General features: G+C 44.1%; 1 protein-coding gene across 13 annotated transcripts in view; it reads left to right on the plus strand.

Annotated features, from left to right (window-relative positions):
• THSD7A (thrombospondin type 1 domain containing 7A) overlaps positions 1 to 25,494 on the plus strand; it is a 281,259-nt gene that overhangs the window by 238,630 nt on the left and 17,135 nt on the right. For all 13 annotated transcript variants that reach the window (XM_083405309.1, XM_083405304.1, XM_083405301.1 and 10 more), the window contains 6 exons: positions 5,504 to 5,682; positions 12,426 to 12,559; positions 15,842 to 15,995; positions 16,776 to 16,917; positions 17,705 to 17,820; positions 23,390 to 23,507. In XM_083405309.1, the coding sequence (XP_083261435.1) occupies positions 5,504 to 5,682; positions 12,426 to 12,559; positions 15,842 to 15,995; positions 16,776 to 16,917; positions 17,705 to 17,820; positions 23,390 to 23,507 (843 nt within the window). The remainder of the gene's footprint in view (positions 1 to 5,503; positions 5,683 to 12,425; positions 12,560 to 15,841; positions 15,996 to 16,775; positions 16,918 to 17,704; positions 17,821 to 23,389; positions 23,508 to 25,494) is intronic.

Genomic DNA, 25,494 nt, shown 5'->3' on the forward strand with positions numbered 1-25,494 from the left:
CCCCACTCTTGGCTGTGTATTCTGTGTGCTGATCCCTCGTGCATCAAAGTAGTTTTGAATGGTGCCGCATTCAGCCAACGCAGATGAGTCCCAGGAAGCCCCCGACATATGCCCCAAAACCAGCTTCCAGCAAGTATGTGGCTTTTGTCTTCAGTCCCGTCTAACTTTTCCAGGGGCAGGATGCCCATAGACTTGTTGCAATGCACCCCTGAAGCTTGTTCAGTTGAGCTTACATAAGCAATCTGTTAATATAGTAATGGGCATACTGCAGTTAGATAGTTTGGAATAAAAGACCACAAGTACTAAATATTGGATGCATTAGACTGTGATTTTAAATCATTTAAATTACGAATGTAATAGCATGTGTTCCTTTTTTTGAAAAAAAAATCTTTAAAATACAGCTCATATGATACCAGCTTGCTGTAGTCCTTGCTTACTTACTCTCTTGCACTGGATATTTGCCTGTTCTAAATGCTTCTGAAAGCACTGGCTAAGCATGTATCTTGTTTTTCTATACTGCCTCCCTAACTGCTTCTCAAATTTCATTTTGCATTAGGAGATTCGTTTATTACCATTACAGCATGTCTGCTGCTGCAATCTCTGTCTCCCATACGGCACTAGTGATACAGGGATGTTTGTGTTGTTGCGAGTTTGGGGGTTTCCATTGTTGAAAGAGCCAGGCAAGTTTCTTGGCGAGTTAACGACCCCTAAGTGTGGGTCCTTAGTATAATAAAGGAAGCTGCTCTGTGCCAGAGGGCAAATTGGGTGGTAGTGAGAAGACAGTGGTCAGAGTTGGGTGTGAGAACTGGGCTAGAATTAGGCTGCTGGGCTAGAATTAGGTTGCTGGAGAATTAGAGCCATGCTTGAATCCAAGGTTGTATGGCTATGGGAAAAGGAAGACCTTTGGGGCTGTTAATGCTGTGAGCCCCTCCATTGTAGGCTCAGGTTGTGCATATGTGTAAATAAGACATATCTCATAAAGGCAGCACAGTCTCTGCTGTCCCTTATTCTGAGGAAACCCGACCCTGGGTGAGCTCCTGCAACCCCTGGAATCTTGCATCGCTCAGAGATTGGGGTGGTGTGCAACCGTATTATGGGCAGGCATTCCCCACCCTTGCATCAGCCATCAACACAGGGCATTTTGTTGTTGTTGTTGTTGTTTAGTCGTTTTAGTCGTGTTTGACTCTCCGTGACCCCATGAACCAGAGAATGCCTTGGAAACTCTCACTTTCTTCTCAAAGCGTCTCCTTTTTATGTCCCTCATGTTTTCTTGGCAAAATACTGGAGGGGATTGCCAGTTCCTTCTCCAAGTGGATCACATGTAGTCTAAACTTTCGGCTATGACCTGTCTGTCTTGGGTGGCCCTGCATGGCATAGCTCATAGCTTCTTGGAGTTATTCAAGCCCCTTTGCCACGACAAGGCAGTGATCCATGCAGGGGAACACAGGGCATAGGCGTTAGCAATCAGATTTAAGCCATGTAGGGGGTGTCTGGTTAACTCAGGGCCTGTTCAAACATTATCACATTGGCATGTATCGTATATCCACATATTCTTTCCTATGGTAATATTCAAGTGGTAGTCACAAGAAGTTTGGTACCAAATGTGACACACCCACACCTTCTTCCATGCATTTAATAAATGACTAAGTGAAGTGGCTCATCTTTCAAGGATGTTGTAAGGATCACAGAATGCGCCGAACCCTTGAAAAATATACCAGCCTCCCCCAACCTGGTGGCCTCCGGATGTTTGGGGCTGCAACTTGGAAGGTTTCTGTATGAGGGAGATGAGCAGTTTTACCTGTCAGATATTCGGAAGAGGAGAGAGGGGGGAATCATGCCATGTTGCTGAAATAATCCCCGGGGTGATGAATCCCTGAGTGAAGCACACCAACTGCGAAAGCATTTCCTCTGAGGCCACTTTCCTCAGCACGCAATCCTTTCAGCGGTGAAGGAGCAGCTCTGCTTGCTGCCAAAAAGATCCTTGGAGAATTGGCTAGAGGTAGCCAGGGGAGGAGGAGAACTGGGCTCAGAGGGCTATTTCCCCATCTTAAGGTCCCAGGATGAGCGTAATCTGGGGAACCGGGTTCGTGTCTCCGCTCCTCCACATGCAGCTGCTGGGTGACCTTGGGCTAGTCACACTTCTCTGAAGTCTCTCAGCCCCACTCACCTCACAGAGTGTTTGTTGTGGGGGGATGAAGGGGAAGGAGAATGTTAGCCGCTTTGAGACTCCTTCTGGTAGTGATAAAGTGGGGTATCAAATCCAAACTCTTCTTCTTCTTCTTCTCAAACTCCCAGTCCTACTGTGAGAGCACCGATCTTTTACTGCCAAGGACATTCCAGATTTGGGGGGGGGGGTGCACAAAGGGAGGGGGGTTGATGCAAGGGGTTGTTTCTATCCCTCCCCATTATTTTTCTGCAAGGGCCATGGGCCTGCTCTGCTCTTCAGTTTAACACAATGGATACCTGCATGTAGCCATACCTCTACAATAATACAAGAAACAAATGGGGTCTGCTATAAAATGCTTCAGTGTGGAGTGCTCCTATATTAGTGTTCCAGTCAACTAGCCATGCCCTCTCCCAGGATACTCCATTCCATTCCATTCCATTCCCCAATAATAAGTCAGCATTCTGTAGCTCCTGGGCTTAGTTCTAATTTGGCCTTTTTTTGCGGTATGCTTCCCCCTTAGGGGGTTGTTGCACTCCTTTGTGGTTTTTGTTCCATAAGCATCAGCCCTCATACTCAAACCTCAAAAACAGAAGGTGAGGGGGAAATGATAATGGGATTTTGCTGTACTGGTGGCCAGCTAACAGCAGTGTAGTTTGTTCAGGATCCTGCAGCTCTCCAGCGATGCCAATATTAACAGAGCATAGGATTGTATTGCTACAGAAGCAAGCAGATATAAACAGTACAAAAATAACTGAATGGTAAAAAAAGAATAACCAGACATGATTGCATGTGTGTTATAGGCACCTTAGGTGCTTTGTTTTCAAGGTCAATGGTTTGCATGTAACGTCTGCTTCCAGAGCAGGTAGAAATCCCTAAATAAATGAATATATTGTCTCTTAAAAACAGTGAAATTCAGTTCTGTAGCCAGATGCTCACAAATGAAAGTTTTGAAACCTTTTCCTTGTGTTTAAGAATAGATACTCATGTGTGATTTTTTGCCAGTCACATTCCTTTTTATTGCAGTTCCATTGTTTTATACTCTAGAACTAAAATGGGTGAGCTGCTATGCTATTTCCTAATGACCTGTCTTACTTTGAGGTGGGGTGGGGAGCCTGTTGAAGACTGAGAGCTTAAATGGACTCTTACATCACATTAGTTTGTGATGCCTGGGGGGGGGGGGCGCCAAAGAAAGTCTTAGCATATCTACAGACTGGAGTTGTACAGGCCTTTGACCATAAGCACAAGTACTTTAAAGTACAAGTTGCATCTGTAAAATATTGCAGCCTATCCTCTCTCATTGAAAGGAATGTTCCTGTCTGGGTGCCAGCCAGCCAGTCTTTCCTAAGACAATCCAGGATGTTCAAGATCAGGGGTCAGCAAACTTTTTCAGCAGGGATCCGGTCCACTGTCCCTCAGACCTTGTGGGGGGCCGGACTCAGAGATGCATTTTAAATAAAAGCACACATTCTACTCATGTAAAAACACGCTGATTCCTGGACCGTCCGTGGGCTGGATTTAGAGGGTGATTGGGCCAGATCCAGCCCCCGGGCCTTAGTTTGCCTACCCATGTTCAAGATGCTCTATCTTTCCCACCCTATGCCCAATTTCCCCCTTTTTATTTTCAAGCTGGTACTTAGCATTCCCTGATTACTGAGCACTCTCAGTCCTCATAGGGCTGTTGTGGAGAGGGGTGTGTGTACCCCCCCTTTTGTATTTTTGAAACCTCAGGCTTCCCATTTGCATTCTGATCACTCCCTCTGGTTCCTTGGTAGCACCACTTCGCCTCCATTTCTGTCTGCCACCACCACCTGTGTTTGCAATTAGCGGGAGTGATGTCGCATATTTTATACACTGCGCATAGTGCAAAGTGTACTTTTGCATCAAAGTCTTCTGGCGGCGGGGGTGGGGTGGGGGGTGAGGAGAGAGTTCTAAGGCTTGTGGCAATAGACCCTTGTTTAGCCTAATCGAACTTACTATCACCTTTAAACCCATCAACACTTGGAGAAAGCATCTGTGTTTCCTTCGGAGCAATTACAAGTGAGGGCAGGTGGCTGTTAATCTGCAGATCATTGATGTGGCAGATCACACTCTCTCTTCCCCTCTTAGACCCAATAGATAAAATGTTAAGTTCACTGGTTTCAAGAGGATCAGGCTCCTTTGGTCTGGCTGGTATGCAAACATATGTTGCAGCCACCGCAAGATATTCCTTGCTTCAGCTGTGAAAGGGGTGCACTGACAAACTGACTCACGAGACACCTTTCATTCAATATACCTCAGTGGAGTGTGACAGTGATGTAATGAGAGACAGGGCAGCGTCAGTTACGTTCCAGCTGTCAAAAAGTCAGAGAACGGCAGATACCAGATGAGCATGAATCCTAATAAGACACCACAGCAGGCACTCAGATATTACCCCAGCGCTGCCTCTGGGTGCGTGTATCTGCTTCTTAGTTGAATTTTAATATTGTCCTAATGACGAAGAAATTTCTGCGCTTGCAGACTCCTGCCAAGTCAGAGTTTGAATCCCGAAAGCACACACTGTAGGTTGATGGGAGGGAGGGCTTCATATACATGCCTGTCTCTTGGGGGGTCACCCAATGAAATTATGGGCAGTCGATTCAGGGAGGACAAAACATTTTCATTTATGTAGTGATGGCCACTAGTTCAGAGGGCTTTAATGGGGATTAGACAAATCTGTGGAAGAGAGAGGGTATCAGTGTCTATTAGCCAGCGAAACTGAACCTCTGTGTTTGTCAGTGATGTGCCCCCAGATACCAGCTGTTGGGAGGCAGCTGCAAGAGAAGTTAATTGCCTCTATCGCAGGCTCAGTAGTAGTAGTAGTAGTAGTAGTAATAATAATAATAATAATAATAATACTTTTCATTTATACCCCGCCCATCTTGCTGGGTTTCCCCAGCCACTCTGGGTGGCTTCCAACAGAACACTAAAATACAATAACCTATTAAACATTAAAAGCTTTCCTAAACAGGGCTGCCTTCAGATGTCTTCTAAAAGTTTGGTAGTTATTTTTCTCTTTGACATCTGGTGGGAGGGTGTTCCACAGGGCGGGTGCCACTACTGAGAAGGCTCTCTGTCTGGTTCCCTGTAACTTGGCTTCTCGCAGCGAGGGAACCGCCAGAAGGCCCTCGTCGCTGGACCTCAGTGTCCGGGCAGAACGATGGAGTTGGAGACGCTCCTTCAGGTATACTGGACTGAGGCTTCTTGGAAGAATCTGGCTAGCCACTGTGGGAAGCAGGATGCTGGTCTCATTTGGCTTCTGGTCTGCTCCAGCAAGGCTCTTATGTCCTGGCGTTGTGCTGTTGTTTTGTCTCCACTCAGGGTACATCGAGGAAGCTTGTATCATCCCCTGCCCCTCGGACTGCAAGCTCAGCGAGTGGTCCAACTGGTCTCGCTGCAGTAAATCCTGTGGCAGTGGGGTGAAAGTCAGGTCCAAATGGCTCCGGGAGAAGCCCTACAATGGCGGAAGGCCTTGCCCCAAGCTGGATCATGTCAATCAGGTAATTCTCAGCACATTGCCATCTGTCATTCTTTTACATTTCAAAACTGAGTTGTTCTCTCTCCTGAATACATCACTGAAGAGAAGGCTATCAAAATACAGAGAGCATCCTCCAATGGTTTTTTAAGTTCACTTAGTCTAAGTTGTCTTCCCTCACTTTGATGCTTTTTACGTATTTGGAGTCAGTTCAATGCCTGCTCACTCTTATCTTGCCTTCTTAGCATGTGGGATCCTTGTTGGTTAATACTAGGACAGCAGCCTTTAATCATTCAGTTTTAGATTAATTGATTAACAGTGTTTTTAATGGACTAAAAAGAGACCCTAAACAATCAAGAACACTCAAATTAATATTGTTACACGCAACCTCCATCTCCACTGAGCGATGCGAGAGACTTCAAGGACCCTGGCACTCGCCCAGGGCTTGTGTGTCCTTCTGGGAATAAGGCACAGCGGAGACTGTGGTGTCTTTATTATATATGGTTTATTTACACATATATACAACCAGGCCTTTTTTTGCAGCCAGAACTCAGTTCCAGCACCTCTCAGGTGGGTGCCATTGCCATTATAAGACAACAATAGAGGTGTTCATGGTGAGTTGTGGCACCTCTTTTTCTAGAGTAATAATAATAATAAAATAATTTTATTTATACCCCCGCCAAGACTGGGCTCAGGGCGGCTAACATCAGGTATAAAAACAATTGATTAAAATACAACTTAAAAAATAGCACTGTATATACCACCTGGACCTAGATGAAGAAATTTCAGAGCATCCACATCCCAAGAGGGCCTGGCTTCCTTCACAAGAAGTCATGCTCTATGTCTCTTACGTTCCGGCCTGTCACAGCCAGCCCACATCATGTTCTGCCCCTGCTTCTCTGCTTCCCAAACCACTTCCCCCTGTTGGCTTACATCATCCCCTTTGAAATCCTAACCCTTTTGGTCTCTCCCCATCAACACACAGCTGGAGGAGGGGCTCCCCTCTTTGTCTGGCAGTCTTTTCTCTCTCTTGATAGGTTCCCTGATGGGCATCACCCATCTTTGTCTCCTCTGTGCCTTACACTCAGCTAGTCCTGTCAGGCTGGCCTGACTCATTAGCATAAGCTGCATCTAGCAGCCTTTGGTACAGTTTAATCAAACCTTAATTAATTCTAACTCTTACTAAATCTAAGAATTATGGGTGCCTTGCACCCACAAAACTGACACCCCGACATATAATGATATTTAAAATACCATAAATCAGTATGTGCAGTCTAAAAGCTTTCCTGTTGGATAGAATGGCCAAACGTACACCCTAATAACTGTTAATATATTCTATTGTTGTACTGTGTATTTGGGTCTATGGGCGACAATAAAGCTCACTCTCTCTCTGTGTGTGTAAATAGTTATAAAAGCTGAAGATAGCCGGCACCGTCTTAAAAGAGGCATCACTTTTTCACTCTCACAATAAAAGAATTTTAAGATGGATTTTTGTCCTGCGACATATGGGCCATGTAAAAAACAAAGCACCCCACTCCCAGCAACATTATTGTTTTAATAATATGCAGATTTAATTATTTAATGGAATAAAACTCAACTACCAACTCACGGTTCTTTAATTGGCGACAGCCCTAATTCATAATGGTTCATTGATATTCTAGGGGAATGTTCTTTTATATGTTTGACCAGACCAGGAGGGGAGCGATGGGGAGGGCTTTGTGTGTAAGCGTGAAGGAGATCATAGTCATATGCAGGAGAATCTTAATGCTGATGCTGAACCATCAATGGATGTTTAATAAGCTCTAGATGTGCATGGCCTCTGCTCTTGGTTTCACGACAAACTGAACAGAAGGGGGGGGGGAGGAAAAGGGTTTTGTGCATCTTCTCAGACTTGATTAATGTCCACCTTGAGTTTTGATTTAATCTGCATTTCCCCCCAGCAAATGAAACAGCCCAAGTTTTCATTTCCATAAATTCCCCTGTAGTGGGGAGCTGGGAAGAAGATGCAAAAGTCGGGGGGTGGGGATGTCGGCGGTTTTCATCTAAATAAGATGTGCATTTACTGGATGCCATTGTGTTGACATTTTGCAGGCACAGAAGGAAATGGCCTGCTGATTTGATTTTCCACTTAAGAGGATGTAATTAGTTCTAGTTTAGAACATAATAAGTGTTAAACTAAAGCTAATAAACCAAGTTTGTAATCCAATTTAACACCAAACAAAAGTAGGCATGAAGGCTAGGTTGTGCGGGTGAGGTATTCATAGTGGGGTGAAAACATTTTAATAGGAGGGGCTGATACCAAATCTTCTGCTTTCAGACTAATTCACAGTACTTAGAAACATGCTTTCTTTCTCCAGATAACAAAAATAGTAAATGGTTAGATATCTGTGGTCTAAAGATAGTGAGAGGTTTATTTCTACAACGATGCTGCCCTCTAATGGTGGCTAGTGTCATAACGTCCCTGGCTTTTTGTTAGAAGGCTTCACCCAGATCTGCCCATGTCTAGTGCTAATCTTCAAGTGTTTCTCTTTATGTGCTTCCTCCTTCTAAAATTGAAGTCTTGCCCTTTTTAATTTTTGAACTGAATTTGCACTGTTGCACACACAAACACATCTATTGGTACCGTTTACTGAAATTTGATAGGCTTTTCCCATGATGGTGTTCATGGATTGGGAAACGGTTACGGGTTGCTTCCCCCCGTCCCCTCCAACCTAAAGAAAGTGCCAGATAAAATTAACAAAGTTCCTAGATGAGCAGCTGTAATGCATAGCTGAAAATCCACCAGTAATAATAAAGAAAATGACAAGGCAGGGCAGAAAGAAGAACAGCACAAAGCAGCTTTGTAAATTTACCCATAAAAATTACTAGCTTATTAGGCAGAGGAGAGACCGCAGCTCACTGGATTTCTGTACAGCAAAGGAAACTTCTCTAATCTGGCAGCCAACTTAGTTTCCATACTAGGTAAAGAAGAAGGCGCTCCTCTGCCAGCCTGTTCATTGCTCATTCACCTGCATACATTTTTATATTCTTGCTTACATGGGATGCGGGTGGCGCCTTGGTCTAAACCACTGAGACCCTTGAGCTTGCTGATTGCAAGGTCAGCTGTTCGAATCTGCATGACAGGGTGAGCTCCTGTCGCTTTGTCCCAGCTCCTGCCAACCTAGTAGTTCAAAAGCATAGCATACCAGTGCAAGTAGATAAATAGGTACCGCTGCAGTGGGAAGGTAAACGGCATTTCCATGCGCTCTGGCTTCTGTCATCATGTTCCGCTGCACCAGAAGCGGTTTAGTCATGCGGAACACATGGACCCAGAAAGCTGCCTGCAGACAAATGCCGGCTCCCTTGGCCTGAAAGTGGAGATGAGCGCTGCACCCCATAGTTGCCTTTGACTGGACTTAACCATCCGGGGTCCTTTAACTTTTACCTTTACCTATGCTTGCCTACATGCAAACACCTGTGATAGCTTGTGGCTATCAGGCAAATGCTGAAATACAAAGCAGCTCTGGACCAATGACACAAATGTTGGTCCTTCTAATGAGACAGGAGGTTTTGCATGAAGAGGGAAAAACGTGTGTGCAGAAAGGGGTGCTCGCAACTGATCACAAACTGCAGTGTTCTGATACAGTGGGCCCTGAATGCATCGTGTCCTTGTGTAGTTTTCTGCAGTAGATCCCTGGCAGGGGGTGAGGAACTGCTGGTCTGGATGCAATAGATGCCACAGCAGCAGTAAAAAGCAATGCAATTGCATACAGTCTGGAGCACAATTCCAAATGGGATGTTCTAAAGAGCCGAAAGCTTAGCCTTAGAGGATGCATCTTTTAATATTAAATACACTTCGCTCTAAATCTGTAAGTGTGGAAATCCCACACATGCAGCCTGTGTCAGTGGCCAGACAGCTGCTTGAGGCTGTGTAATTAATCTGCACCTTATCTCCAGCTTAAAGGAAATCAAGAAGCTAAATACAAGTCTGTGTTTGCAATGAAAGCAGCACATGGAAAGCATTATAACATAAAATACTGAAACATAAAGGTAAGGTTCAGTGGATGGAGTAGGCCCAGAGAAGAGTTTAAATTAATTTATTCATTGGGCATTCTGTTATATTGTTGCTGGATTTTTTCCTCTTCTTAAATGTTTGTTAGGCATCTCAGGCAATGAAGGGGTAGAGAATGGACTAAGACTGCAATCCTAACCCCATTTACCTGGGAGGAAGCCCCATTGAATTCAAGAAGATATTCTTCTTCTGAGTAGACATGGTTATAATTGCGCTGTAACTTAGGTAACTGAAATTGAGGAAAAACTGTAGGTTTCTAAATTACAAAAGCAAAAGAATGACTTCTTAGTTTTTCTCTTAGATACTGTAAATGAAACAAACACAAAGAAATCCCGCAGCTTCAGGAGAATTGTTTAATGACCAAAGAAGTCTCCGTCTCAAATGTGCATCTAGCCACACAAGGCTCTTAATCAGAGGCCTGTATAGCCAATACAGTGGACACCAGTAAAAACAACCCCCTCCCCCCCAGTAAGAAGCACATAAAATAAACAAATTCCATAGACCCCAGGTGGTTGAGACCAAAAGAAGGCCTTTCAGCAATGTGTCCTGGAGGCCATGTATTTACCAGATTGTAAATGATCAGTGCCATCAGTGGACAGAGAATAATAATTTAATAACGTGCTACAAACAGGGTGGATTTAGGGGGGTGCAACCAGTTTGGTCACACTAGGTGTGGAGCTGCAGGGGGTGTTGCAACTAGGAAGTAGACTGGAAGGCAAAAGGCGGGGGTGCCAAATTTGGGTGTTGCACAGGACGCCACATTGAAATTTAAGATCCCAAGGTCCGCCACTGCAGTCAGAGCCCAGCAACTCTGCAGAAGCTCATCTCTAGGCAGCAGCTTCAAAGAAGTGCTTTCCAGCAATGTGGGAGAATAGAGGCAGAAACCTGCTTAGAGTAGACCTGTTGAAAACAGTGGAGTTAACTTAAGTCTCATTGATTTCCATGGATCTGCTCTAAGTATGGGCTCACCCTTGCGTTTTGCAAGGGTTGCCACTTTTTAGGTTGATGAGCTTCATGCTTTGAAGCAGCATTACTATTTCCGATTATCCATTTTTCTTCCTAACTATTGTTTTTATTTACCTTTGCTTGTTCCCTTGCGTTCATGGCCAACACCTGCCCCAGGCTCAGGTAAGAGTCTGTGAAACAGATGCACTGCCTTCAAGCATGTTTCCGGATAAAATCCCCTAATATGTTCCTTGTTTGCCTCCTCTGGGTGTAACTTTCCCTTAAGACTGTACGTACGCTACCTGTCATGTGTTCATTTATACAACTGCAACTGGCTTCATCAACAGTGGAAGAGGGGAGAAAATGGTGATGGACACAGAAAGCTGAATGAAAAAAGGGTTATAGCTCTATTACAAACAGCCATTCTAAGAGCTGGTACATAGGCAGAAATGACTGATAAGGAACCCAGGGGATAGTGTGAGAGAAAAGGAAGCAAGGACAAGCACGCCCAACCCACTCCCTCTGTAGCCAACCAAGAGTTGAAGAGTGACTCTGTCTGTAGTAGGAAACCTGCTCTGCCTACATAGGCTTCTTGTGTGTTCTAGAACCCTGGGAAATTGGGGTTTTAAAACATACAAGGAGCCTGCAGAAGTTGGCTGCGCTGGCATGGCATAAGGCCAACCAAGGGGTGGGTGATGATGGTGAGGAATCCTATGAAGAAGTCCAGTGGAGGTGGAAGTCTTGTCTTGGTAGACCTCTTCAGTCCCAGCACACTGCTTCCATCTCATTCTCTCCCCGTTTTTCCTGCCACACCAAGCACAGTCACTTTAGGTCAGGAGTGTGTTTTCCAACACGATAAAGCACAGATAAGCATATGCTAATGGAATATCGAGTGTCTCATATTTCATAAGGGGCCAAAATGCTACGCAAGCCTAAAAAGTTATCACTCCTAAGGCGTATTAGGTTCTTCAGACACCCATAGCTACATTTGGCAATGGGGTGGGCCAGAGTCTCTGGAGTCTGGAAACAGTGTCAACAGCTGCCAGGCTCAGTCAAGAACTAAGATCTCGTTTAAGAACGACTGGCCCAAGGTAAGTCCTTGGGATGTCAGTCTCTGAGCCCAACACAAATGAGGCTGGGAGGCTAAATGCAGGGCAGAGGAACAAGTAAACATCTAACAGACGGGACTGTGAGCTGACAACAACCAAGAGGAAGTACAGGAGCTAGAAGCATAGCAAGGCCTTGCCAAAAATCTGGGATATTTGTCCTGTAGAAACACCTGGGAGCAAGGCCCATTTTACTCAGAGGGGCTCCCGAGTAGAATTGCATGGGGGTGCACAGCAAGATAGGCTCCTATAGATGTTTGGCAAATAAGGTGCACAAAAAGTGAGACAGGTGCTGCTGAGGATCAAAGGCTGATGTGATAATAGGGTAGGAAGGCAATTTCAGGAAGAGGAGTTGAAGAGCAATTGCCCTGAAATTCCTCCCACCTGACCTTGTGCAGCAGCTGCTCAAAAAGAGAGACGAAAGCCTCACAATTGTGTGTCTCAAGGGGGGCAGAGTGAACGAAGGCTAATTTTATATACTCTTGCTTGTCAGTGCTGACTGCAAATGCATGCCTGCTAACTTCCACAGCAAATGATTCCCCCCCACACACACTTTAATTGAAAGAACTGTTTTCCGATAAATAAAGCTTAAGATATTTCTGATTCCAGTTGTTAAGTTGCACACTCGCACATAAAGCAAGTTCGTGTTTTGTGTGTGCATTCCAGGTATATGAGGTAGTCCCGTGCCACAGCGACTGCAGCCAGTACATCGGGGTCACTGAGCCCTGGAGCGTGTGCAAAGTGACAAACGTGGACTTAAAGGAGAATTGTGGAGAAGGTGTGCAAACCAGGAAAGTAAGGTGAGCAAAACTGTCAATTCCAAGTGAGGAGCAGGGGAGCGTTCATCCTTAAAGACAAATTTTGTTTGGAATTGTAGTTTCTAGCAGAAAAATTCTCTACTACCAAATCTTGGAACAATCCATCCATCCCAGGAATTATTTTGAAAACGTGATTCCTAATTTAATTTCCAGTGCACATGGCTTTAGTGTGCTGAAAGTCATAAAAGGATTTTGAATATACAAGTCAAAACTCCCTAGATAGGCATGGACTGTTGCTTGCTGACAGCCTGAAGCTCTTTTGCTCCACCCAATTTTTGTGTATGTGTCAAATAGTTCATGTTGATGTTCACCCCTGCACCAAACACACCCTTCCAGGTATGTGCCATACTAATAACTGTGTCCCCTTCCCTATTCTATGCCCATCTCTCTATAGATTGACATTGTAGATGCCACTTTGTTCTCTGAGGTTCCAGCCTCAGGCACTTCCTAATATTTAATTGCACTGTACAGTATAGCAAAGGTCATAACAATGCTAGTCTCACTTTTTTTCTTTATTCAAAACAAAAATATTTATTTTAGATTTTCAGATGCCACTGTATAATCATGAAAGGGGTGTGAAAGTTTTGTTTTTTTGGAAACTTGGCAAGCCAAGGTACAACAACTCAAGTGAACGACACTAGCAATGTTGCTGACAAATTGAAACCGAGTTTATACAAATTTAATTTAATTAGTCCTAATTTTTAAACCTGAGTGTTAAAAAATTGCTGCTGCTCTTTAGTTCTCATATTTTTATGATTGTTTGAATCATGGTTTTTCTTTTTATGTACTACGGTACAGTATTTCAAAAAGTAAGCTTTTGATCCATTTTTAATGACCAAAATGCCAAAAACTACACCACCAAACATGGGCTGCCATATGTCCAGATTGTTCAAGACATTTCAGCGATTTTTGTCTGGAAGCTGTTTAAGGGAGCTGAGTACTGGCTATGTCCAGAAAATTCCAGACGTAAGGCAACCCTAACGTAAACTGCCCTGGGAATTTATTTATTGAAAGACAGTTTAAACCAAGTGTGCAGAAGGAAAGCATATCTCTTACTTGGCTTTCCTTTTGCCTTTACCCATTCTTTCTTGGCACAAAAAGTTACCATTGTTTCCAGTGGAGTTTACTTCCACTTGGCTTAGCGTGGGTGGTTTGGGGAGGGGGGCGTTGCTGTGTTTTTGTTCCTGTTTCATGCACAATTTCAGAGCTTTGCAGCGTGCCTTTGGAATCATGGTGGCTCAGTATGATAGGTGTCCAATTATGATCTGGTATGACAAGAGACTCAATGACAAGCGCCCTAATGAGCGCTTTATTGTTGGGAACATTTGCTGTGAAGTGCCAAATGTTCATTTTCATCTGCCACAGGTATATTATTCTGCTGTCAAGTTTCACAAGGTTATGTTCAAAACAGAGGCTCACTTTGAAGCTACGAAAGATTTATTTGGGGAATGCCATCTTTCTAGCTTTCAAATTTCCGCTAGAAGAAATTGGCAATAGTAACTATGATAGATATTTCTTTTCCTACTGATAATTTGCTCTCCCTATAGCTCTGCTCTACCTCATGTTAAAGCAGGGAGTATAGTAACCTAGAAAGATAATAAATCTTGTATGTACCATCAAAGCCAAATGTGAGGCGGGGGGGGGGGAGTCTATTATTTATTCCAAATATCGAAATCTCGGCCCATTAGAATTAAAATCCAGAAACACCTTCGCTTCCTGAATGTTAAATGCTAAATTTCATCAAGTCATTTTGTGCAGGCAGAGGGTCTCCAAGCCCTGTGTTCACAGTTTGACCACCTCATTGTAAAGATGCTCTGATTTGAATCTTGACAGCTTGAAATGATGGGATAAACAGCAGTTGAAAGCGTTGACAATATTGGCATGTGAGTACAGCCAAGATTTGGAGGCAGTTCAATATACTGCCCCTTCTGGTGTGAGACTCAAACTTAGTCATATTTCAGATGTGTATTTGCACATTGCATTACGATTACTTCTCCTTCCCCACCCCAGAAATGTTGATTTATTTCACCAAGCTGAATTTAAGAAAACTGGATGATGATCCTTGATGTAGAAATAACTCCTAGATAGAATTAATATAATTACTACTGGTCAGAGCTCCCCCCCCCCCCCGAAAAACAGGTGCTGGTACTCACCATGAAGTTGTTATAGTAAGTAACAAAACAAACAAATGAAACAGGGCCTTAACCACCTAATCTGGTGTTGGTGTCAGGGTTTATTTAGCCATAGGCTATAGGGACGCAGGTGGCGCTGTGGTCTAAACCACAGAATCTAGGGCTTGCCGATCGGAAGGTTGGCAGTTTGAATCCCCGTGACGGGGTGAGCTCCCGTTGCTCAGTCCCTGCTCCTGCCAACCAAGCAGTTTGAAAGCATGTCAAAGTGCAAGTAGATAAATAGGTACCACTCCAGCGGGAAGGCAAACGGCATTTCTGTGCACTGCTCTGGTTTCACCAGAAGCAGCTTAGTCATGCTGGCCACATGACCCGGAAAAACTGCGGACAAACGTCAGCTGCCTCGGCCAGTAAAGCGAGATGAGCGCGGCAACCCCAGAGTTGTTCACGACTGGACTTAACTGTCAGGGTTCCTTTACCTTTACCTTTTATATGAAGTACTAATAACTGGTGAGCATATAGAGGAACTAATGAAGTATAGTAATTAGCAAAGCAATCTTAACCCTCTGATAAGCTGGCTGTAGGGGTCAGGATGCAGTGGAGGTTCCCTTCTGCCAAAGTGTAGATTAGTAAACCAACTGAGCATGTGCAGAGTAAGGTTCAAATTGCTTTAAAGGAGGAAGACCTGTGCATGAAGAGAACCAAGGCTACCTTTGCATCGATGCTGCAGGATCCAGGGTCACTCCATAGCTTATCCCTGCCAGCAAGTAACCTAAATATGGGGAGCTGCATTTGTGCACATTTACCCAGTCCTACCTTTAGCCAATGTGATGTCCTCCAGAGGTTCCTGGGCGACATTTCCCATCAGCCCCAGCCAGCAAGGCCTGTGGCCAGGGATTATTGGAGCTGTAGTCCCAAACCATCTGGAGGGCACTATGTTGGCTACCACTGCTCTAGATTGTGTGTTCCTTGGAGCAGAACCCCTGCATGTTTCCCTTAATCTAGAAAGTCCAGTGTCTACTGGCTTTACTCTATAACGTATACATAAAAACCAATGCTACTGTACATAACATTGGCAGCCTATTAAAAAATAATAATCTACATGCATATTTAGGCATGGGCTTTGTTTTTCCAGATGCATGCAGAACACCATGGATGGTCCTTCAGACACGGTTGAAGACTACCTGTGTGACCAAGAAGAGATGCCCATTGGTGCTAGAAAGTGTACACTGCCGTGCCCGGAGGATTGTGTCATGTCTGAGTGGGGCCAGTGGTCTCGGTGTTCCTTGGTAAGGCATATGCTACTGAAGAGAGAGAGAGAAAAGAAAGCTAGCATTTAAGCATTTCGGAATTTTCTTCCTCAGGCTGACTCAGTGCCTCTCTGGCTGTCTTTTGTCAGCTGGTAAATATGTGGCGCTGTGGGTTAAACCACAGAGCCTAGGACTTGCCAATCAGAAGGTTGGCGGTTCGAATCCCTGCGACGGGGTGAGCTCCCGTTGCTTGGTCCCTGCTGCTGCCAACCTAGCAGTTCGAAAGCACATCCAAGTGCAAGTAGATAAATAGGTACCGCTCTGGCGGGAAGGTAAACGGCATTTCTGTGCGCTGCTCTGGTTTGCTAGAAGCGGCTTAGTCATGCTGGCCACATGATACTGAAGCTGTACGCCGGCGCCCTCGGCCAATAAAGCGAGATGAGCGCCGCAACCCCAGAGTCTGTCACGACTGGACCTAATGGTCAGGGGTCCCTTTACCTTTACTTAAATATGTTTTTATCCCATAAGTTTCCCCCTGCAAAGCTTGGTCTCTGGAGGTCTCTGGAGCTTGCTTTTGAATGGATTTTTAATTTTGCGTGTTTTCCATGTTGTTCATTTTAAGTATTGTTAATTGTTTCACCCTGCCTATATGTTTTTAATTTGTATTCTGATTCGAAATCGCCGTAAGCCACCCGGAGTGGTGCTTGGGAAACAGAAGGATGGCCTATTTTTTAAAAAACCAAACATATAAAATAAAACAAAGTTCCGCCAGCGTATTACGTGTATCAAAGTAAAAGGATGTGTCTTCTCCTTTCTCAGCCGTGTAATGGAAGCAGTGTGAGGGAACGAACAGCGGAAGTCGTGAGGCAACCTCAAGGAGGAAAGCCCTGCCCTGCTGCCGTGGAGACAGAACCCTGCAGCCTGAACAAAAACTGCTACCACTATGATTACAATGTGACAGGTACTGGTCTTAGTTAAGATGACAAGTAGGAACTGCAACAAGATGTTGCAGTGTGGAGTGCTCCTCTTCAGGGTTCCAGCCAGCCAGCAGCTACATTCCATTCCATTGTCTCCCATACCCGCTCCAATACTGAGCTAGCATTCTGTGGCTACTGAGCATGCTCAGTCCTCATTAGGCTGTGGGGTTCTTCCAAGCCCTTCCCGTTGTGCATGGATGGTGCCATTTTGTTGGCGCAAGTTCCAGTTTTCAGGCACTAACTGTGTTTGCTATTAGTATACGATGCAAGCTTTTTTGTCTTCTTTGAATTGCTGATCTTTTCAATCCAGAAACATCATTTGCACTGAAATCCTATGCACGTTCACAAGACCAGTAAACGCCACAGTGAAAAACATCTAGAGGATTGCAATTTTCCTCTGCAATCTTTTGCACACCTACTTGGGAATAAGCCTCATTGAACTCAGTGGGACATCCAGTAAGCATGCACTGGATTCCACTGGGCTGTTGTTGGCTGCAGTTTCCTAGTAGGCTGTACAAGAGGCCTGCTGTTGCTTATTGGAATTTGGAAAATGGAATTGAATGAAACATTAGTGGGAGGTGACATTTTAGCAGTAACAGGCTGTGTAGTGATGCCAGTGTTGCAAGGCTGGTTCTGCATCTCTGTCCTGCTGCACAGGCCACTACTACATTTTACTGTATCCTAGTTCACTCTGGTGTAGTTAGGAATGCATTTTCTTTCTCAATGGCTTCCTCCTCTATTCAACCCACCCAACCCCCTTGTTACCTCTAGACTGGAGCACCTGCCAGCTAAGTGAGAAAGCTGTCTGTGGTAACGGGATCAAAACAAGGATGCTTGATTGTGTTCGCAGCGATGGCAAGTCGGTTGACCTGAAGTACTGTGAAAAGGTGGGTGTTTCTTTTCCTCTTCCTATTTCTGGTCCTGTAAATAATCCCCATCATGCTTTCATTCAGACATGGAGTCAACTGGCACAGAGCTGCATGGAGCTACACTCTGGCAGATGCTTCTCAGTGTTATTCGAGGACTGTTAAGTACCCCTGAAATGAGCCTGTGCCATAATCAGTGGTTTTGTCGCTTAATTTCCTGTTTGCATAAGTGTGTGACCACAAAGGTATGCTGCCTTTTTTTTCTCTTTTCTTTAGCTCCTGAAAGTAATGGTTTGGGAACAATAAGCAATCAAGGTGAATAAGTATCATAAATCTTAATCAGGATGGTAATCGCCATTTTAATTTGAAGTGGTTCCTTTGTAGTGCTTTGGACATCTGCCAACATCATTTTCGTTCTGGGTGTTCTTTCTTTTTCTTCATTTCTTCTTGTATCTAGGGTTAGTGCCAGCTTTTCAGAGCCAGGTTTGTAAGTCAAGGAACCTCTTCAATAATATTGGGGAAGCCTGCAGCATTAACAAATGAGCATGGCTTGTAAATAAGTCTGCTTGAAAAATTAACCCTAACCTAGGAAATGGTTAAACTGGGGTGGGGAACCTGTGACCTCCCAGATGTTGCTAGATTCCAGCTGCCATTATTCCTGATCATTGTCCATGCTGGCTGGGGCTGATGGGAGCTGCCACCTAACTACATCTGCAAGGCTTCACAAGTTCTCCATCTCTCCTCAATGTAACAGTTTCACATGCCAGCTATCCAATGCCTTCTCTGTACAGATGACACTGTAGTTTTGAATCATGGTTGGTTTTGCATCCCACTAGCTTGTCAGGGACGCGGGTGGCGCTGTGGGTTAAAGCCTCAGCGCCTAGGGCTTGCCGATCAAAAGGTCGGCGGTTCGAATCCCCGCGGCGGGGTGCGCTCCCGTCGTTTGGTCCCAGCGCCTGCCAACCTAGCAGTTCGAAAGCACCCCCGGGTGCAAGTAGATAAATAGGGACCGCTTACTAGCGGGAAGGTAAACGGCGGTTCCGTGTGCGGCTCTGGCTCGCTAGATGCAGCTTGTCACGCTGGCCACGTGACCCGGAAGTGTCTTCGGACAGCGCTGGCCCCCGGCCTCTTTGAGTGAGATGGGCGCACAACCCTAGAGTCTGTCAAGACTGGCCTGTATGGGCAGGGGTACCTTTACCTTTACCTAGCTTGTCAGTAGATAACAAGAAAATCTAGTAATCCCAGAATGTTCCTGCACTTAGGCACAACTAAACAGCAATATAGGTGGGTGAACAACAAATCAGAACGGATGGACATTATGATCACTAAGACACAGGAATAAGTCAAGACAGGCTCCAGAAAGGAACAATGTGCTTACTCACAAGTAAAGAGTGTGAATTACCTTATTTTTGGCTCTATAAGACACACTTTCCCCCTCCTAAAAAGTAAGGGGAAATGTGTGTGCGTCTTATGGAGCGAATACAGGCTGCGCAGCTATTGCTGAAGCCAGAAGAGCAAGAGGGATCGGTGTGCACCCTCTTAGTTACGCAAAGCCTCTTGAGCTCAGCCGGAGTGCTCCTGCCTCTTCGCTCAAGAGGCTTTGCGTTGCTTTCTTGTTCCTTGTTTTCCTCCTCTAAAAACTAGGTGTGTCTTATGGTCAGATGTGTCTTATAGAGCGAAAAATACGGTAGCTCCATTTAGGTCCTGTGTGAAGCAGCGTTTGGCAGAGGGTGTCTTTTTTCCTTAAGACTTGAGAATCTGTAGTTTTATGAACAGGCAGTGGCAGCGCAGCAGCAACATTATAATACATCTCCAAGTCTATCAAAATAGCACTAGGCTGACTTTCAGTCACTATAAATAGGACAGCAAAAGCTCTAAAGTTTGTTAAGGACAAAGTGAGATTTGCACTCACTATCTCAACTCATTCAGTGCTGATGTATTGTAAATCTATTGAATACTAGTTTGGGGAAAGTAAATGCTTCCTTCTTTATGGAAGATATACTTGCACATAAACCACTTTACTCTTATGCACATTGCAAACGTGGTTGGGTCTATTTGCATTTTAAAGTATTAGGTGCAGCGGGGAAAGTTCCTTTGGATGTTTGCCAGTATTTCCTATTGACGTTAATGAGAGCTGTGTGTTTGTGTGTGGCTGTACATATGTCTCACGACAAAACCTGGCTCTCTTGTATTATGTTATATTGCTTACTTAATGAGACATGATATGAAGTGTGTCTCTTGACATGGACATTAGAGAAGCATGAATACCTTTCCCGAAACAATAAGCAATGGCGGATTTAATTCAGCAGGAAGTCAGAAGAGTCTTTACACCTGTTCATGTGGGGCTGAATCTCCCCTTCTAAACTGCCCCCCCCTTCAAACTGTCATATATGATCAATATTTTAATGTCCTGCTTTCTCTGCCTCCACATTCCTTCTTTGCTGGATTCATTTTTCTGTCCTGCCTATACTATACTGTATGTAAGCAAGGGACATAGACCAATCTGTTTCATTTATAGCTGGTGTTGGCTGTCTTAAGGCCTCAGGTTAGAGCAGGATATAAGGCTATAATAAATGAGTAAGTTACCGGTGGTGGTTGTGCAGAGTGTGGCACTGGCGGGAGGCCTGAAAGCCCCACCATCTCCACCATGGCCCGCTACTCAAGGACCCCAGCCAGTGCCTAGCAGAACTGAACCCCATCAGCTGACATCACCTAGTGGCACCAGCTGATTGACAGGAGGAGGTGGCCTCACAGACAAAACTAGAGCCCTCTGGTGGGCTAAGATTGGATTGTGGGCCAGAGGTGCCTTATCCCTGTAGCAGAACAAACCTCAAGTAAAATGTAGTTGATATATCAGCTTGATAAAATCTCAAGAAAACAATCAGGGACATTGATCTCAATGGGTCTACTCTGAGTAAAACCTGACTACTATCCGCTGTAGATTTTTTTAGAATTAAAAAAAAGCCCTAGATCCTGCCTAGGTACCCATGTTCACTGCAATATACACTCTTGTGCATAAACTGTCATTGCCTTAATGCATCCTTGATTATCTCAGAAAGTCTCCACCAATCTGCTAAGTAAGCTACTCCAACATCCTTACTGCTGCCAGGCTTAATTAATTCCCGCTGCCCCCCCCCCCAGCATATTTTCAGTGTGTATTGTTGCTTATCACAAAATCTCAAAGAACAGCTGGGGAAACTAGTAGATCTCTGCTGGGTTCCAAAATTAACACATCACAAAACTTTCCTTGCCAGTTCCTTGAGGTTTTTGAAATTCAAATTATTTAAATTCAGGACAGACTCCATGCTGTTCAAATACCCAGAAGCTTATTGTTGCTCATTTACCTACATCAGAAGAGTTTAAACTAAGCTTTCTCTCCGCCATTCTCTACCTGTCATACAAACAGGCTATCAGCAGGTAAGCTTCGCTTTTTAAAAAAGTAACCCACCTGAGATGCAATTCCTGCTGAGTTTAGGAAGAGATATCTTGTTAAATCCCAGACATTTACACAGATCTTAGGGTAGACTATCATCTTTCACACTACGAAGTGACTTTTTTTTTTTTGGCAACCTCCCTTAGGTAGAAACTTTTGCGTCCTGTGAATGATTGCACTAACACTGAAAACATTCAGAAATCAGTGAGAGAACATTTCAGTCCACCAGGGCATTCTTCTGTTGACTTGGAGATTGTCATACTGGAGACTAGCATGAACCTGCTGCACAGGAGCTTAACAAGAAGTTCGCTTCTATACATTTGGGCTTAAATGAAGACAATGGTTTGCCCCTCTACAGGTGTTAATTAGTATACTAAAATCACCTAATACTCACATTATTATTATGTATAGTCACACATTATTGTCCTCCATAGAAACAAACAAATCTGTGTACATAAAAATGAGGATTTCAGGCATCTGTGTCTAGTGTTAAAGGGTGAGGTTGTGTGACAGCTGGACTTATGTGCTTTGCTCTCCTCCTCTAGTTCACCCTAGGAATTCAGAAATCTTTGCTTCTCTTTTGGTTTTTGTTGTTTTTTTACTAACCACAGCATATTGTTGCATCCAAACCTATGGTTAGTTTTAACTCGTTTACTAAAGTGTTTGCATTAAACCATGGTTTATGAAGATGACTTTCTTTAGTAAATCATAGTTAAGATTAGGGTTTGAACGTAACACTAAACCGAGGCCGATCAGAAACAGAAGTGGGAACTTCTGATCCCCTCATGGCCACTCCGGAAGAGAGAGGAGGAGGGGAGTGTGCAGTCCTGAAGTTCACAGAGCTCATAGCACTAACCCATATTTTAGCATTGCATGTGAAAACAGCCTGCAACCTGGCATCTGGTTTTCAACATGCGGGCTTTGGGAGGAAGGAGTAACATTCAGTCATGTGAGCTCTCGCCCACAATTGAGATAAAACAACTGCTGGCTGTAAGAACTGGGCCTTGATTTTAGACTTGGGAATGCACCTCAGTTTATTCTCTGTCTTCCTTATACTTTGTTCCATTGCTGTTTAGGGGGCTATGTCTACAGCCACCTCAGACCTCCTGCTTAATAGCCAAGTGCCAGGAATGAATGCTGGCTTTCTGCAAGTTCAGGGTTTAAGCTGAGTAAGGTTTGGGAATTTGTTTAGCATTAGCACATTCATCTGAAAATCTGGCTCAGTCAGATTTCCCAGAATCATGTATGTTGGTGATGGAAAAGCATTTCTGCACATTTACACGTGATGTCCACCCAGTACAGGTTGTCTGTGGAAACACTAGCATAGCACCAATATTTCTTAGGGTAAGTCAGTGTGTAGAACTGTCTGTGTGTATAGAGTTTGAAGCTACTGTTGTAGCTTTCCTATTTAGAGATTTCAGAAGCGAAATAACAAGTGATGCTATTTGCAGAACAGAAGAGAGGTCTCCAGCCTCATTTGTGGTTGTTAATGATGCTGCAACTGTTCAGCTCAGAATGTGCAGGCACACGTCTTATACTGATGTGTAGATAGATGTTAAATGCCTACATTATAGCTGCACAATGTAGCTGATAGCTTCTAACAGCTGTGCTAAATTTCAGACAATATACCACTTAAAATGATGTTCCTTCACTGATCCTCAATTCTGGATATTGAGACAGCAACAAAATTATGTTTAAGGTGTTGTTTGCAGGGACGTTTCTAGGTCCTTAAGAGACTTTTGGATGCAGCTCAGTGACACAAATTTGCATAAAAGCTGTGTGTACTAGTTTCTTCTATGTATAGTTGAAAATGTGGGCCCAGGAGAGGGGAAGCCATCATGTACTATTCAAAAAAGGAGGGAAAGGCCAGGAGATCAGGGGCCCAATGGAAAAGACCCCCCCTGACAACCCGCTTGTCTGTCTATATTTTATTCAATGATTTGGAAAATGTTTAGGTTCTTATATGAATTGCTGCAATTCTGAACAAGCATTTACTGACTAATACATTTATGTAGTTGATTTCTCTCTTTTGTCTTCATAATTATTAACTTCTATTCAAAGGAGTGGTCACCTTCAATTCAGCTGTTATCCAGCGGCATGAACATCTTGCACGATGACATACTGACAGTAGAATCATTCTTTTTTCTTTTTTATTAGCTTGGCTTGGAAAAGACCTGGCACATGAATACATCTTGTGTGGTAGAATGCCCTGTGAACTGCCAGCTGTCGGACTGGTCTCCGTGGTCTGAGTGCTCTCAGGCTTGTGGCCTAGCCGGTAAGTTTGGGAGATTCTCTTTGATGCTTAAACGTCTTAAAACATGAGCCTCCAGCTCATACCAGCCACTGAGAAACAGAAGGGGAAATTGCTTGGATAAAGAGATTTGTAGGGTTAGGGAGGTTTGCTTTGCCTGCCTGCAAGCTTCCCTTATGCCACGCTTGTGCTAAGAGGATCAGGATTGTCAAAATCCATTTCTGACTTAGATAATGGAAATGAGAGATGGCAAAACTCTGCAGGAAACTATTGCAGGGGACTATATTTGTGACAGGCAGATCAGAGTAAACATAAAACAATTTTAGGCCCTGAGAAGCACCCAAAGGTACTGGGCTGCTTTCCTACAAATTCAGTTAGCATCAATATATTGTTATAAATGCATCTATTTTCAGGTTGTAGGTTCCAGAAAATCAAGGAATGTCTTGGAATAAACACGAAGTTCTGTTTGCGCTTGGAATTAAATTGTGTTGAACAATTTTACAAATATGTGTAAGGCGAGAAACCTTAGTAGGTGATTCAAGTGTTACAGTTTCCTCTAGAATCTGGTTTAACAAACCAAGAGTCTGCCTGTACTCTTTCCGTGTAGCTATTTTCATCCCTAGAGCAAATTCCTTCTCCCCACTTAAGCTGTTGGTTGGCACCATCCTTAATCATGGTTAAGAGTAACCAGGGTTACATTTAACCAGGATCTGAAACTAGTTCGAAATAGTTGAAACTCTGCAACGATGAAAGCGTACAGCCAGTGGCAACCACAGTGTTGTAGACATTGGCCACATGTGGACAATCATATCTTGTCCATTCTAATTTGAACAAGCCACTTGCGCGGCATACTTTTGTTCTGTTTCTCGCTTCATGAAAGCAGGGGAAACAAGCAGGAATCTGCAGTAAACTACAGTGGTACCTTGGTTTGCTACTGCTTTGGATTACAACCACATCAAACCCGGAAGTGCATGTCCCTTTTTTGGATTACAACCCATTTTGGGGAGGGAGGCCCCAATAGCAAAAGCACACCTTGGGTTGCAACCTGTTTTGGTTTACAACTGGACCTCCGGAAATGATTATGGTTGTAAACCAAAGTACCACTGTATTATCTCCAAACTGGGAAATGATAGTTAATGGCTTCCTTGCAAGCCAGGTTGTTAAGCCATGGTTTAAATTTGGCTCAATGTTCTGGCTTGCCTGGAAGCCATTAATCATAGTATCCAAATCTAGGCATAACAGGAAACTATAGTTGACTGCATTTTCCTGGCTTGTCGCTGAACTCGTGTGAAGTCACTCCATGTAGGGGAATGAGGTTTGTTCATATCTTTGCTTCCCAAGTCAAGGTATGATAGTCTAAATCACAGAATCATAGCATTGTAGAGTTGGGACCATGAGGGTCATCCAGTCCAACCCCCCTGCAATGCAGGAATCTTTTGCCTAACATGGGGCTCGACCTATGGCCGAGATTAAGTGTCTTGTGCTCTACCATTGTTCATTGAGTATATATTTGGGGTCACTTATATGACATTTTCATCCCTCACCTCATGCACAAGATAGTTGTTTCTTTTGTGCTACCGTGTTGGGAAGAGCATCACACCACAATACTGCGTGCACTAACTGCATTCATGGCTAGGGGCATTTGACTTATTCAGCATCTCAGCAGGAGACAGAGGATTATAGCTAGCTTCTAATATAGCTCTGCTGCCACTCAGTGGACTCTCAAGGGAAGCTTGTATAAAATTCCATTCCTCTGGGGACGGAATGTAACTCAAATAGTCTTACAGCTGCACAAGAGGCAACAGGTATTATTATTATTTAAAATAATTATTCTAATCATTCTCTTTTTATTACACTATTATGCCTTTTAACTAAGGGCTCATCCAGGCTTCCTTTCGTGTTGTGTTTCTAGGCATAGGCCTGGGCTTTGTGCTCGAGTGGTTTGCTTGCTTGTTTGCTTGTCCCAACGCTTTGCCTGGAGAAACCCATGTTTCACTGCTGAATTGGAGCA

Source organism: Podarcis tiliguerta, assembly GCF_965153285.1.
Source record: "Podarcis tiliguerta genome assembly, chromosome: 12".
Classification (NCBI taxonomy): domain Eukaryota; kingdom Metazoa; phylum Chordata; class Lepidosauria; order Squamata; family Lacertidae; genus Podarcis; species Podarcis tiliguerta.